General features: G+C 44.2%; 1 protein-coding gene across 2 annotated transcripts in view; it reads right to left on the bottom strand.

Annotated features, from left to right (window-relative positions):
* CFAP43 (cilia and flagella associated protein 43) overlaps positions 1-15,280 on the bottom strand; it is an 87,330-nt gene that overhangs the window by 50,340 nt on the left and 21,710 nt on the right. The window contains exons 16-23 of one of the 2 annotated variants that reach the window (XM_073651158.1): positions 14,238-14,368; positions 13,564-13,717; positions 10,834-10,935; positions 10,385-10,462; positions 9,358-9,483; positions 8,281-8,385; positions 4,392-4,508; positions 3,979-4,182 (exon numbers count right to left, since the gene is read on the bottom strand). In XM_073651158.1, coding sequence (XP_073507259.1) covers positions 3,979-4,182; positions 4,392-4,508; positions 8,281-8,385; positions 9,358-9,483; positions 10,385-10,462; positions 10,834-10,935; positions 13,564-13,717; positions 14,238-14,368 — 1,017 coding nt within the window. The remainder of the gene's footprint in view (positions 1-3,978; positions 4,183-4,391; positions 4,509-8,280; positions 8,386-9,357; positions 9,484-10,384; positions 10,463-10,833; positions 10,936-13,563; positions 13,718-14,237; positions 14,369-15,280) is intronic. The other variant, XM_073651159.1, reaches the window with a different exon arrangement.

The following is a 15,280-nucleotide window of genomic DNA, read 5'->3' as shown; positions in this document are numbered from 1 at the left end:
CCGAGAGTGTGCTCGTGAGGTGGCACGTGAAAGGCAGCTTGTTCATTCACCCTCCCCTGTCGAGGTCTCACCCAAACCCATGCAGGTCGACCACTTTGCCCTCGCCAGTGCCTGTATTATGGAGACATGGGTCACTCCAGTCAAGCCTGTCCGGTGAAGCCGGAGAAACTCCAGCGTCTAGGGTCGGTAGGAGAGGCCTCCCTAGATGGAAAAGACATCTCTCTACCCCTGACCTTTACAGTGGCCATGACAACTGGTGAATTCCAGTTTATTGAGACAGAGTATTTGGATTCCGGGGCAGCAGGGAATTTTATTCTCCAAGCTGTAGTAGATCATTTCCAAATCCCAGTTCATTCACTCCAAAACCCTCTGGCAATAACATCTGTCGATGGGAGAACTCTTCGGGAGACTGTTCGCCTGGCTAATGAGCCGCTTGAGGTCCGTATTGGGATGCTTCATACTGAGAAGATAGTCTTCTATGTTCTCTCCCACATGTCTCATGCCTTCCTCTTAGGCCTACCATGGCTACGACAGCACGAACCTGTGTTGGACTGGAGAACTGGAGAAGTGCTCCGCTGGGGACATTCCTGTCATGAGAAGTGTCCGGCTCCAGTACGTCCGGCTAAGGCCCCGTCTTCTCCAGCATCGCCGCCCGGTTTACGTCTGCCTATTGGTCCTTTGCCGATGTATTCGACAAAAAGGAAACAAGAGACTTTGCCGCCTCACAGGTCGTATGACTGCCCTATCGACTTGATTCCCGGATCTACAACTGGATCACTCCGACCCTGTATAGACTATCTGGGTCTCAACCAGATCACTGTGAAAAATAAATACCCTATCTCACTGATCCCTGAGTTGTTTGACCGTTTAAGAGGTGCCAGGATCTTCACCAAATTAGATTTAAGACTCGCCTACAATCTAATCCGCATTCGCCGGGGAGATTAGTGGAAGACGGCCTTCAACACCAGGGAAGGACATTATGATGCCCAGGCTAGTGATGCCTTTCAGTCTCCGTAATGCACCGGCAGTTTTCCAAGAGTTCGTCAATGATATCTTCCGGGACCTGCATTATTCCTGCGTTGTTGTGTATCTGGACAATATTCTGGTGTTTTCCCCGGATCTGGCCTCCCACAGACAAGCAGTTCGGCAAGTTCTCCAGCGTCTTGGGGAGAATCGACTCTACCCCAAGTATGAGATATGTGTTATTGAAAAGTCAGCCCTTCTTCTAGGTTACATTATCTCAGATACCGGACTCAGGATGGATCCTGAGAAAGTATCTTCCATCCTTAAATGGCCGCAGCCCGTTGGAGTCAAAGCAATTCAGAGATTCCTTGGCTTTGCTAACTATTATCGATAATTCATTCCTTACTTCTCCACTCTTACCATTCCCATCTCTGCCATGACCCGAAAAGGAGCAGATCCAAAGAACAGGTCCTCTGAGGCTGAGGAAGCCTTCCGCTCTCTTAAACGGTCCTTCTCCAACGCTCCCGTTCTGCATCATCCGGATTTGAACAAACCGTTCTTCCTAGAGGTGGACGCATCCTGTAGTTTCTTTTCTAAGGCCTTCTCCGCACCAGAGCATAACTACTCCATCGGTGACCGGGAGTTACTCGCCATTAAGATGGTTTTGGACTAGTGGCGATACCTACTGGAGGGCACAGTCTATCCAGTGGTCATCTACACGGACCATAAGAACCTGGCGTATCTCCAGTCCGCCCAGAGACATAATCCACGCCAGGCCAGATGGTCTTTGTTTTTTGCCCGCTTTAACTTTTTAATACATTTCAGGCCCGATGACAAGAATGTTAGAGCTGATGCCCTCTCTCGCTCATTTCTGTCCAGGGACCAAGAGGAGGATCCTCAATTTATCATCGAACCGTCCAAGATGGTTACTGTCGCTCCAGTCAGCCTGTCATGAAATCCCCCAGGAAAAACCTTTGTGGCTGAATCTGAGAAGGAGCGAGTTTTGTCATGGGGCCACTCGTCCAAGGTGGCTGGTCACGTGGGACAAAGGAAGACGCTACAATTGATTTCTCGCCACTACTGGTGTCCATCCATGAGGAGGGAGATGTATGCGTGCCCGCAATAAAGTCCCCAGACGACTTTCTACCGATTCTCTCCTGCCATTACCCGTGCCATCTGGTCCATGGCAGCACATAGCAATGGACTTCATAACAGATTTGCCAGTATCCGAGGGTTGCACCGTCATCTGGGTAGTCGTGGATCGCTTCTCCAAAATGGCACATTTTACCCCATTGTCTGCTCTTCCATCTGCTCCTGAACTGACTGACAGCTTCATCAAATATATCTTCCGCCTGCACGGATTTCCTCGTCACATTGTGTCCGATCGAGGTTCGCAGTTCACTTCCAGATTCTGGCGAGCTCTCTGTAAACATCTGGATATCGTCTTGGACTTCTCCTCGGCCTATCACCCTCAGTCCAATGGGCAAGTGGAGCGTGTCAACCAGGTCCTGGGCAACTACCTGTGACACTTCGTCAATGCCCACCACAATGATTGGGTGAAATTACTCTCCTGGGCTGAGTTCTCGTACAACAATCACGTTGGTGAAGCCTCGGGAGAGTCTCCTTTGTACATTGTGTATGGTCGGCAACCCGAGGTTCCCCTCCCGGTGACTGTTCCTTCTGATGTTCCTGCGGCAGATGTCCTCTCCAATGATTTTTGTAAAGTTGTGGGATGACACCAAAGCCACTCTAGAAGCATCCTCCGCCCGTATGAAGAGACATGCAGACAAAAGGTGCCTGGACCCTCCGTGTTTCCGTCCTGGCGACAAGGTATGGCTCTCGTCCAGGTACGTCGGACTGAAGGTTCCCTCTTACAAGTTGGGTCCTCGTTTTATCTTTCATTGTGGATTCCGAATTCTTTTCATGTATCTCTGCTGAAGCCGGTCATCCTGAGCCCCTTCTTCAAGAATCCCAGTACCACTCCCGCGCCAACCACCTCGGATGATGTTTTTGAGGTGGAGAACATCTTGGCCATGACGAAGGTGAGAGGCAAGACCTTCTTCCTTGTCGACTGGAGGGGATTTGGTCCCGAAGAGAGATCCTGGGAACCTAAGGAGAACATTCATGCTCCGATTCTCCTCTGGAACTTCCTCGATGGCCTGAAGAGGAGGGGGCGTAAAGGGGGGGTACTGTTAGCACCACGCCGGATCCCTGCTCTGACAGGCAGGGTCTCCAGCGTGTCAGTTCACTCACCCACGCTGAGTTTGGTGCTTCTGTTCCCCATGCTTGCCTGCTTCCAGCCATGTCCTTAGGGCACGCACGCGCGCGCTCCCGCCCACTTGCTATTTCCTCACCAGCCAATGGCTGTGGGGCATTATGTATATATCGCTTCCTCCCAACTGGAGAGGTGCCTGAGCAATCCTCCTGTTCTGCAGTCTAAGTTGTGTAAGGTTGCGTTCCAGTCCTTGCTGCAGAGCCTGCCTGCTGCACTCTAGTGCAGATCCTGCCTGCTGCACTCTGGTGCAGATCCTGCTTGCTGCACTCTGGTGCAGATCCTGCCTGCTGCACTGTGATACAAACTCTGCCTGCTGCACCATCCAGTCTGTCCTAATGGGTCCAGCTGCTGCGCATCCTTTGGTCTGTCCTGGAGTGGCACATGGCGTTCATCGGGAGCCAAGTCTAACCTCACCATCAGAGGCTCTAGTGAACAGTCTGGTGCTCGCTTAATCACGCCCCTCCAGGCTCTCCGTGGTCCGTGGCACAGTGGTTCCACAAACCATGTCCGTGACACAGCTCACTTCTTGCGCACACGCTGCAGGCAGACTGTCACTCAGAGTGCTGGGCTGTAATTACTGCCATGCTCCCAGGATACTGAGTGGTGTAGCCGCACTTAAAGACAGTCAGCTGCACAGGGTTATAACACTATTCACCTGCAGACTAACCCAATATCTGCAGGTAAAAAGTGTTTTTGTCGATGTTAGGTTCCCGTTAAACAGTTCCTTTACATGCACGTACCTGCAGCAATATAATCTGGTTAATTTTCTCCTCTCGGCTGTGCATCTCCAGTTGGCTGTACAGGTTGGAAGTATCTCCACCATATTGGTCACTTAGACTCCCAATCAGAGATGTGGTATCATGGCTTTGCTCAGTCTCTTCCTCCACTTCTTCCTCGTCTTCCGCTCCAATTTTTGCCTGAACCTCAACGATTTCCTTTCTGATCTAAAGTGAAAGGTTTATTTAATCCATCACCAACAGAAACACTTTTTAGCAATATCTGCGCCCCCATTGAATTGGTTAATAATGGCAACAGCACTGTTCATCCATGCACTAACTATTGATAATATTCCCCAGCAATGTTTCATAATCGACAGATTTTTACAATGAACTGTGCAGTGCCAAAGTACAAATATTCATATTTTCTACTTTACTTTGAGATCAAGTGATTCCGTCTTCTTGACATTTAACACTCTGGCAATATCTTCTAATTCCTTTGCTGTACGTTCTTTTAAAGGATAGTTTGTCACTTCATGGTCTGTGTGAAAAGACTTTAAATAACAGCACATAAATTAGCAATGTGAACAGAACCTAAGTAACACTGTAAGTCTTGAAGAATCCTAATAGGTAACTGCTGCACTAGCTGTGGCCTCATAAAGGTATTGTTGGGTTTTCTAACTTTACAACTGGGAGGGTCAAATAATGATCTGAATTTCAAATACTCCATAGGCACCAGCAGCGTAACAGCCATTACAGCTATGTCACTATCATTTCATTGCTGGAATTGGTTAGAAAATGCTTCATATTCCATATGCAATTGAGGGGGCTTCGTTACACTCTTGGCATGGCCAAGAGCTTGGAGCAACCACTGGCCAAACACTAACCGCGGTGCAAACTGACTATGAAGGAGTCAGCAGGGAGCCAACAGTGCGGGGCAGGCCCCTGTTTCATCATTTCTTCCGCTTGTTACACACAGACGTGTAGTGAGCGGCGGCAGGAGGAGCACAAGACTGGTATCTCCTCCTCTTTGAAGCCACTCTATATACACTGCCGTGTGTAGTAAGAGGTGGCCACTGATAGTACGGGGTCTCCCTTTCATTATTGTCTCCTATGTGCACATGCAGCGCCATGCTTAGTGTTCGGGCAGCGCTTGCATTAGCTAAGTGACCGCTCTCCACCAGTGTCGGGGAACTTCTCAGTATGCAAACTGAACAGGGCATCACGGTGCACCAACCTCTTGACCACATCTTAACTTTTTTAAGTTTTTGGGAGGGTCCCCATACACATTAGACTAACATTGGTCAAGCCTGCATATATTAGGAGACAGTCTTATGTGTATGGGGGCCATTGACAGATGATGTTGGGGGACATAAGAATTCAGAATGACCGATTTTCTTGGCGAGAAAAGCTGCCGCCGAAGAAGTCAAGCAGCGGCTCTCACATGGAGAACTCAGAAGCACTCGGCTTTATGGAGGAGTCGAGAGAGAGAGCTGTCAGACGATTGTTTAGCAGGCAGCTATAGATTGGGCAGTGTTTCCCAAATTCCACTCTTCACAGACCCCCAACAGATCATGTTTTCAGCATTTCCTTAGTATTGCACAGGGGATGGAATTATTATCAAGGCATCAGAAATTGTCACAGGTTCTCACCTGTGCAAAACTAAGCAAATCCTGTAAACCTGATCTGTTGGGGGTCCGTGAGGAGTGGAGTTTGGGAAACACTGCTTTAGGGTAAAGCCAATCAGAGCAACCATAGCATGGATGTTTTTTTAATTGATAGTTAAACAGGACTATGATTAGGTGTTTTGTCCAAATTATCCACATATTTAAAGCTCCGTTCACAGCCTTTTCATTTTTTTTTCTCTTCCATTTCTCTGTTCCTTAAAGAGAGCTCACTAAGAAAACAGATCTACTATAAAACTGATCCAAACGGAAGCAAAAAGGACACATTGACTATAATGGAGTCTGTCTGGTTTCCGTTTTGTATTTTTTTTTGAGCATTACAAAAAGTTCTAAACACTTTCTGTTCTAAAAAACGGTAAGCAGACAGACGCTATTATAGTCATAGTCTTTCTGTTATGATCTGGACAGGACAAAAAAACAACAGATGTGAAGAGATCCTAAGTATCAATAAATGAAAAACAGACACTGTTGGTTTCACCCATGTCTCAGCCACACCAAGGATGGACCTTATCCTAAGGCCACGGCCCCACTATCAGTATTTGGTCAGTATTTTTTCTCAGGAGTGGGAGCAAAAACCAGGAGTGGGTGATAAATGCAGAATTGGTGACTTGTTTCTATTATACCTTTTCTCTGATTGTTCCTCACCTGGTTTTGGCTCCCACTCCTGAGAAAAAATACTGACCAAATACTGATAGTGGGGCCATGGCCTAAAAAAAAGAAGAGGAGCAACAGAAAACAACTTTTCATTCATTCATTCATTCAACATATCTTTTTATTAAGTTTCTTGGAAACACAGATAGTTACAGATAGATAGTCGGAATAAAAATGTGTGACCATAAACATTTCAATCTAAGAAAGTTCAAATGGAAAATATGATATACTCATATAGTATATTAATTGATACATTTAAATCACAATTTAGTAAACATATAAAATAAACTTAGTAAGGACCTAAGTAAAAGTGATAGGAGAGAAAAAGATAAAAAGATAGAAAGGTCGAAGAGGAGGGGGGAGGGAGTGGGGGGGAAATGGGGGGAGCAGGTGGTCCTTTTACTACGGTGTTATTTGTTAACCTTGGTTTGTCTTATGTCTGCATCGATATATAATTGTCTCTGAGAGATATCCAGGGGTACCAATACTCAGCAAAGGACTTTTGAAAGTGATTGACTGCTAGCTCAGCTACTCGATATAGTTGGTCTATTTTTCCTATTAGTTGGAGTTTTGAAGGAACAAGGGGTGATCTCCAGAAGGTGGGGATGAGTATTTTCGCTGCGGCTAATATATTTAAGGCTATAGTTGACAATTTTTTGTTATCTGGTCATATGAGCAAGTTCAAGAGAGCCGTCTCAGGGGATAGGGTAGTCGGACGTCCTGTGATTTCATGAATAGTGCTCTCAGTCGCTTCCCAAAAAGGGCGCAGAACTGAACATTGCCACCATAAATGAAAGAAGCTCCCATCAATTACCCCACACCTCCAACAGTTGGTCTGAGAAGTATGTTTCCAGATCTTTGATTGTAGAGGTGCGATATACCATCTGGATACTACTTTGTAGAAGTTTTCTTGCATTTTTACACAGCATGTTGGTCCGTGAGAGTGTTGGTCCGTGAGAGTGTTTGTAGATGTAGAGGATTTGTTCGGGTGTAAGCTGGTATCCTAGATCTTTCTCCCATTTAGTAATGTATGCTCTTTTCAGGCATAAGTCACTTGACAGGAGAGATTGGTATATCGTGGAGAGGGATTTGGTAGGTTTGGCGTTTCTGGCACATAGTGTCTGAAATGGGGTTAATTTGCGTGTTATATCTAAGGTATAATGAGATTTTTGAAGTATATTCTTAAGAGAGTTATACTGGAGAAAATTGAGATTTGACAAACCCAGTAGCTTTTGCAGATCAGGGAGGGTGAGGAGGGCACCATCAGTTAAAATGTGATCAATTGTAATATTATCAATCAGGGAAGAGCGTTTAATGCTTATATGAGAAAATTGATCCGCTCTCAACAGAACATCCGATAGTTTTAGTAACGGAGTTGAGGGTGGAACTAGTAATTTGTGGGACTTTGACCAAATTTTGAGCATCGTGCAGGTTAGAGGGTTAGATTGGGTATGATAAGGGCATTCCTTAAGATAAGTTAATAGTAAAGCTCTAAGTGGGTGCGAGGACAGAGTATTTTCTATCTCAATCCAAGGCTTATTACGGTTATTCCGGATTATATCAACTGATCTTGAGAGGACTGCCGCAAAGTAATAAGACCTAATATCCGGAGCTCCCATACCCCCATTCGATTTGTGCAGCATCAATGTGCGTGCATTTATGCGGGGTTTTGCGGTTTTCCATATATAGGAAAAAAAAAGTGAATTTACTTTTGAGGTAAGAATCAGGTGTTTGAATAGGGAACATAGAGAATAGATATATGAATTTCGGGAGCATTAAACTTTTAAGTATATTCTTACGACCTGTCCAGGAGAGGAAAACAGAAAACAACTTTGAATTCTTTAGGGACTAAGAGGATGCCTACTGAATGTATGGCATCAGCAGAGTGTGCACCACTTTTGCAATATGTTGCTATATAATCAACCATAATGACTTTGTCACTATATGCTAATGTTTTAACCGATACATAACGACGATGAGCTATACTCACCACGACAGAACGTCCTTTAATTGACATAGAATCCCAGCACTCCTTCTTAATGATTTCACGTAAATATTGTTTGGACAAATTTTCCTGCTCGATTTCTCTTCGGACCTTTTAAAAACAAAAATCTTGTTACTTGACGATTGGATATCAGTAGCCAGGGGCATGATAAGTAACTATAGGGCCCTATAGGGAAACTGGGGACCAAATTCTCCATGACCACCATCTGCAGGAAATTATATGGATGTATTGTCCAAAATGGACAATAATTTGTTTGGTCTTTGCTCTTCCCCACACGTCACCTCCTATTTCCTTGGCTTCTCGATAATTTACTTTTCATATTCAAACATCTCTTCCCCACCAGCACCCTTAATTCTGAGGCTTCGGTGGGAGACTTGTGGATGAGCAGCTTTGCCGAAGCTGTTCTATCCTGTCTCCCTCCCACCTGCTGGTGCTAAAACACTTTAATGACAAGATGGTAACTACTGTGCAGGTGCTGCTTCTTGGTGCAACTGTGCTTGTTTGTCTCCTCAGACACGCAGAGCAGAACCCACTGATAATTGCCCAGCCTGGAGATGAGCAAGGAACCAGCTCTGCTGCTGAGGTAGACTAATCACCAGGGGGCAACATAAAATGCAGTAGAGCCCCTCATACACACTAGGTAGCTGTCAGCTGAACGATGGTTCAGCAGCTATCTCCTCCGACTCTTCTATACATCAGAGCGTTCACTTGGCCAAGCTTCCCATGTTCTCTACAAGATATAAGCTGCCAGATTAATGGCACCAGCTTAGTTTGCCGAAAACAAAAAGATCGGTAGTCCAAAATCTGATCCGTATCTCCCCTAACATCATCTGTTGGGAGGAGAATAAGGCCTCCATACACATTGCTTCAGAGTAGTGCATATGGGGGCCTTAAGTTGAATACCTCAACACTTTTTGATAGGGTGACAATAGATAAAATGTACATACTGGTGTTTCTGACACCTCAAATGTAGACTTGAGGAATAACCGCTCAAGATAGAAACCTGCCCCATAGCAGATGATCTACTTCTACCATGATTACAAGCAGACTGAGACTGCTTACTCGTTCCACCTCCTGATCACTTTCAACCCGAAGTCGTTCCTGCTCCTCCGTGTCCAAGTTAAATTCTTGCTGGTCCAACTTTTCAATGTCGGGTAAAGACTCATTCTCTCTCATCATTGCCTGTATCTGAAAACATACAGTGTGATAAGTAGACATTGGAAGCCATGGTCAATAAACACCTTGGCTCGTAAAACCAATATGCTATGAGACTAATAGCACAAATGTAACTGCACAGTCATCTCATAGCTTTCTTATAGATGCTCATTGTCAATGGCTTTTCCTATATCCAATAGTCAGCAATCATGACTAGAAATTCATAAATCAATCTATAGTTGAATCAATAGAAAGCTATTTCTACTTGCACAAAATAAAAAAGTCTTTAACCCTATCACTACTACTGATTTGCCCACAAAATGAAAGAATACACAGGATACATGGTATATTCATCCAGTGTAGTGAGGAGAGCACTTCCTGCCGCTCTCCACCCTAATCTATCATCACTCACACATTTCTATGTATACATGCTTACATAGCAGCCTATCCATCACTGCTATAAAGGGCAAAGGAGGAGGGAGCGTCTCGTTATGAATACACTCCACTAATATATCCAAGCACTCTTAGTAGCCAAAAGCCACTACATATTTTTGTTGTTTTTGGTAAGGAGAGTGTGGACCAGTAGCAGTTATATGTTTCCCTTCTATAGAGCAGCATATTAAGCTGACAGATCCACTTGAACCCCTTTGTATAATTACAGTACGTGACCCCAGTACGGTCCTACTGAGCCACTAGTCTACTTTCACTGAGTTATCAGTCCAATCCGCATCTAAATTCTCAGTTTACCCCTTGATGAATTATTTTAGGTGTGAAGTTTCCAAAATTGGGTCATTTCATTGGGGTTGCACATCTCAGAAGCTCTTAAGAATAACTCAATGTAAGCACAAAACATGAGCTGTTATACTGTATGTGTTAATAACACCAAAACGTACAAAAAATCTCTGAAACCTAGATGAATATTAAATATCCTTACTTTCTGTCTTAGTTCTTTTATGCCATTCTTGAGACTTTTCTTCTGGTCTGCATATTTCTTCACTTCCTCTTCAATAGACTTTTTTCATGACAGAAAAGATAGTTCATTAATAACAGGTTTTCCTGAATTATCTCCATAGTTAGACAATACATTACCCAAGTGATCATATAGTGGTCCTCTAAGTTATAATGCTCATCAGTTACAATATCTTCAAGGTAAAATGGTAAAAGCCTCAGGCCCTCTCACTTTGGGGGGCACATAAGAACAATAACATACCACTTTACAGATTTTTCGAACGACTGCACCCAACAAAGAAATTTCACATATCAGATGCTTTCACAGATGTACGTTTTTGGCTGTGTGTGTTCTGATCATTCATGTACCAAAAGCCATCAGAAAATTGCTAAGAAAATATAATATCTCTAGAAAATGGCTAATTTTACACTTACTTCAGCGAATTTGTGATCCAGCCAAGTGGGATCTGGAGGTTGCACTAATGGGGGGCTAGTGTAACTGTTATCCTGCTCAGTCACTTCACTTAGATGGCTTTCCTAAATAAAGATCACAGTATTAAATCCATAGACATCCATGTCAGAATCTATCAATACTATACTATCATTAAAATAATAAATATTATATATTGCGAAGGATGGGTTCACAGGCTCCAGCCACAGTGCTCTTTTCCAGAAAATTGTTGCAAAAGCTTTGTATTTTCTCCAGTTTATGAAGATCCAGGCAAAAGATGACCTGCGATCACAACATGTCAACTCAGGCTAAAGAGGAGAATCATTACACAATTAACAATCTGTGTCAGAAAGTGAACTGAAAAACGGTTCTTCCAACAGTATAACATGTAGTAATGGAGTCACCATCGTAGTAAAGCTGAGAGCATAATGATTTAGGGGTAGAGGCCCTGACTCCAGCAATGTCACAAACTGGGCTACTTGATGCAGCTGCTATAAAATCAGTTTTCTCTGCTGCAGATCCAGCAGGTCTCTGAATGCTCTGTTTAACCCCGCCCACACCACTGATTGGCAGCTTTCTGTGTACACTGTGTATAGGCAAAAAGCTGTCAATCTGGGGTAGGGGCGGGGCTACACAGCCCCCATAAATCTGGAAGACTGCATGGCAGCAGGGTGACTAGCCCTCTAGTGATAATCTATTTCTGTAATCAGCTCAAGAAACAGTGATAATATTGAAACTACAACAAGCAGCCCAGTAAGTGACACATCATTGGAATCAGGGTCTCTGTTTCTACATTATGCGCTCTTAAGGTGACAAAATCCTGGTGACAGATACCCTTTAAATGCCCTGTGACATCAGTGCTGATGCTCTGGTAGCTCACTGTTGGTCCTTACTTACATTGCTACAGTGATGACGAGGTCTTGGTGCAGAGACAGACGGCCGTTTTTCTCATCCAAGGATCACATCATAAACCTCATACTGGCCGGCACCTCTTCTGACCTGAGATTGACAGCTGCATAGAAATCCATCATGCTGTCATGCTCAGGTCAGAAGAGTTGCCAGCTAGTCTGTTCAGTGCGATGCGATCATCACACGAGTTATACGGCAGTTTGTCTCTGCCCTTACTGGTATCATCACTGATTGCACTCTCGGTTACAATGGTCACCAGCCGTTATGACATCTCATCACTGATGGAATGCAGAGATAAAGTAATAGGGCCAATGAAGCAAAATGGCAGAGAATTCAGCTGGTGCGTACTGTCTTATTATTGTTGTTACATTTTCTGCTTGCATTTTATTGTTTTTTTTTGTACTCACAGACAATCCCTTTAGTGATGATCGATCATGCTCGTTGCTAGAGATTTACGAGCATGCTTGGACGAGCACCTATTATCTTCAGCGGGCTCGGGGATTAAGTTTTTGTTGCTCCGTGAACATGATTTGCGACTGTTTGACAGCTTTAATACATGTGAGGAATGCTGGAAAAACAGGCATTCCTCACATGTATTAAATCTATCAAACAGTCGCAAATCATGTTCACGGGAGCAACGAAAACGTAACCCCCGAGCACGCTGAAGATAATAGGTACTCACCCCGAGCATGCTCGTAAATCTCGAGCAACAAGCATGATCGATCATCACTAAATCCCTTTAAAGATCATTATTAATCACTGTGCTCAAAACACATTGAGATTAAACATAGAAGTTTACACCATAACTGCTAAATTATAATAGGCATTTGGGATTGCCTGAGAAAGTCAAATGCAAAGAATTTACAATGGTTACATAATGGTTCATTACAGGGGTTGCCTGTGACTTTTACACTGATGGCCTATCATAAAGATACGTCATCAATATCTGATCAGTGGTGGTGCGACACCCGGCACCTCCGCCAATAAGCTCTTCCCGATGCCGGCTGGAGGAGATTTGTTGCAGAGCTGCACAGCACAGCTTAGTCACCTGAATAGTGGCTGCGGCCGGACACTGCACAGAGCTTGATCTACTGATTTACTTTCAGATAAATGTATTCTATTCTTCACATGCTGTATACACATTGGGTATAATGGTCCTCTTCATTACAGGAGATCTTTCCAGCTGTTAGGAGACTGTCCCCCAATAATGTTTCTAATAGTAGCAGGCAGAATTGTAAATGCAGCTCTGAATTATAAGTGCAGTATCTCTAAATCAGAACAAGTAAAGACTCCTACAAATGTTGATTCTGTAAGTAAACTAAATGATGCTCAATCGTACACCATAAGTTCTCACTGTAATGGAAATTACATCTAAAGGGGACTTGTGCACAACCCAGTTCTCCTTGAATAAGTACGTATTGCTCTCTAGCTGGCATCCAGCTGCTTCGCTGCCCTGACAGTCACCATTGGCCGATTAGTCACATATTCTCCAACTGTACCCAAATAGCAGATCGGACATATCAGGACCAAGCATATTTAATTTCAACATGTTTGATCATTAATACATGTGCAGTATAAGCTAACATAGTGTTTATGGTGGACTTGAAAGAAATAGCTGCTGACCAATAGCGGTCTAATGTATGTGACCAACTTAAGTTCTACTTGATCTTATGCAGAAGCCTGTGTGTGTTACCGTAGGGAAAGCAGATGCTTGGCCAAGTAAGAGCAATTAATTGCTCGATCCTAAAGGACTTGGGGTTCTTCATTTTTTCAGGGAAACCTATTTAGCTGGTTAACAAATGTACCTCTTTGTCTTGCACACGTGAAATATCTGAATCAGGACTCCACAGTGGCATTTTCCGTAAAGCTTCATCTTCCATAAACGAAATATCTTGAAGCGAAATGCTCAGAGTCCGACCGTAGTCAATGGCTTCATTCACAGCATTGTTTCCAGGATTTCTGCAAACACAGCAGAACAGTATGCAAAACAATGACATTGTATTGTAACACACTCTGTAGTTACAAGGTGTAATTGTAAAAGGGTGTATACATTTCTACAAATAGTTTGAAGGGGTTGTTAGGTCATCAATATCAGATTGGTGGGGTGCGACACTCAAAACTCCCACCAATATGCTGTTCCGAGTGGCAGCAGTGCCTGGATGCAATCCATTGCAGAGCTACACAGCAGAGCACTGTCAACTGCATAGTGCGCGCAGCTGGGTAATGCACATCCGCCACTATTCGACTGTCTACAGTACACCGCCAAGGCCACTAAACAGTTAACAGTTGTGCTGTTCTGCTCCACAAATGATAATATCCAGCTGACATTGGGACAGCTGATTGGTGGGGTGCCGGGTGTCGCACAACAGTGGATCTGGTATTGATGACCCATCCTACCTGGGGGTGGTCGACAACCCCTTTAACGTCAAAACATCAACTAACAGAATTCAAAAGGAGTCATTTGCTGTTTTAGACTCACCTCCATGTGAGACAAACAACAGTACCATCGCCCACCCCTGTAGTAATGAGTGTATGTCCATCTAGAGAAAATGCCATTGAGCCAATGCCTCCTGTGAGGTATGAATGACCACACACCTGAGCAAAGGTTTCCTGAAAAACAGAATAAATATTGTGGAAAAATGAAAGTCACAATAAAGAAATGCAATCAGGAAATATTATGTTTAGGTATCTTTATGTTCCTTTTGATTTGATTGCATCTAAAGAACGGTGACTGGACGTATACCCCTCTTTGTAGACCCGTCATTGTACACTTGAATATCTGAAACCTTGTAAAATACAATTATTCGGGTAAAGTGGCATCTCTGTTATTACCGTCCAGTATCCTACAGTCCCTATAATCTGTCCTTAAGACTTAAATGGTACAGTCTACCTGTCATTTCAGCAAAATATGAAATGAATGCATAGACGTGTAGCTCTGGTGCTTCTGATTATGTTCGAACTGATTTTGGAGCCCATACCAGTGTTACATTCTTACAGAGACCTTAAGCTCCTGCACAGTTGTAAGTAGTCCATTGTTTTTCAGAAGGAAGCTACTTAGCCTGAGCAATCTGCCAAGAATTTACATGCTGCAACATCCAGCGGCTACAGATTGCTAGCCTGGCCAATGGACCAGAGTCCTGCAAATCAATTCTCCTATCTCTATAGAGAGGAAATCAAGATGGCAAAAGTACAGTTACAGACAGATGAGATCGAGATGGTAGCAATGCAATGAGAGCCCGAGAAGAGACTAAGATGACAGCAGTGAAGTGACAGCTGGAGAGGAGATCAAGGTAACAGAAGCACAGTGAGGAAAGAGAGGAGATAGAGGAGGCAGCATCATGGTGAAAGCCAGAAAAGCGATTGAGGTGCCAGCAGCACAGTGAGACCTAGAGAGGAGATAGAGGTGCCAGCAGTACAGTGAGAGCCAGGGAGGAGATTGAGATGGCAGCAGCACAGTGAGAGCCAGGGAGGAGATTGAGGTGCCAGCAGCACAGTGAGAGCCAGGGAGGAGATTGAGGTATC

Source organism: Phyllobates terribilis, unplaced genomic scaffold (assembly GCF_046119375.1).
Source record: "Phyllobates terribilis strain yellow unplaced genomic scaffold, ASM4611937v1 Scaffold_11__3_contigs__length_659146591, whole genome shotgun sequence".
Lineage (NCBI taxonomy): Eukaryota > Metazoa > Chordata > Amphibia > Anura > Dendrobatidae > Phyllobates > Phyllobates terribilis.
Note: the sequence above shows the minus strand (reverse complement) of the source record. Positions and strands in the feature narration are given on the sequence as shown.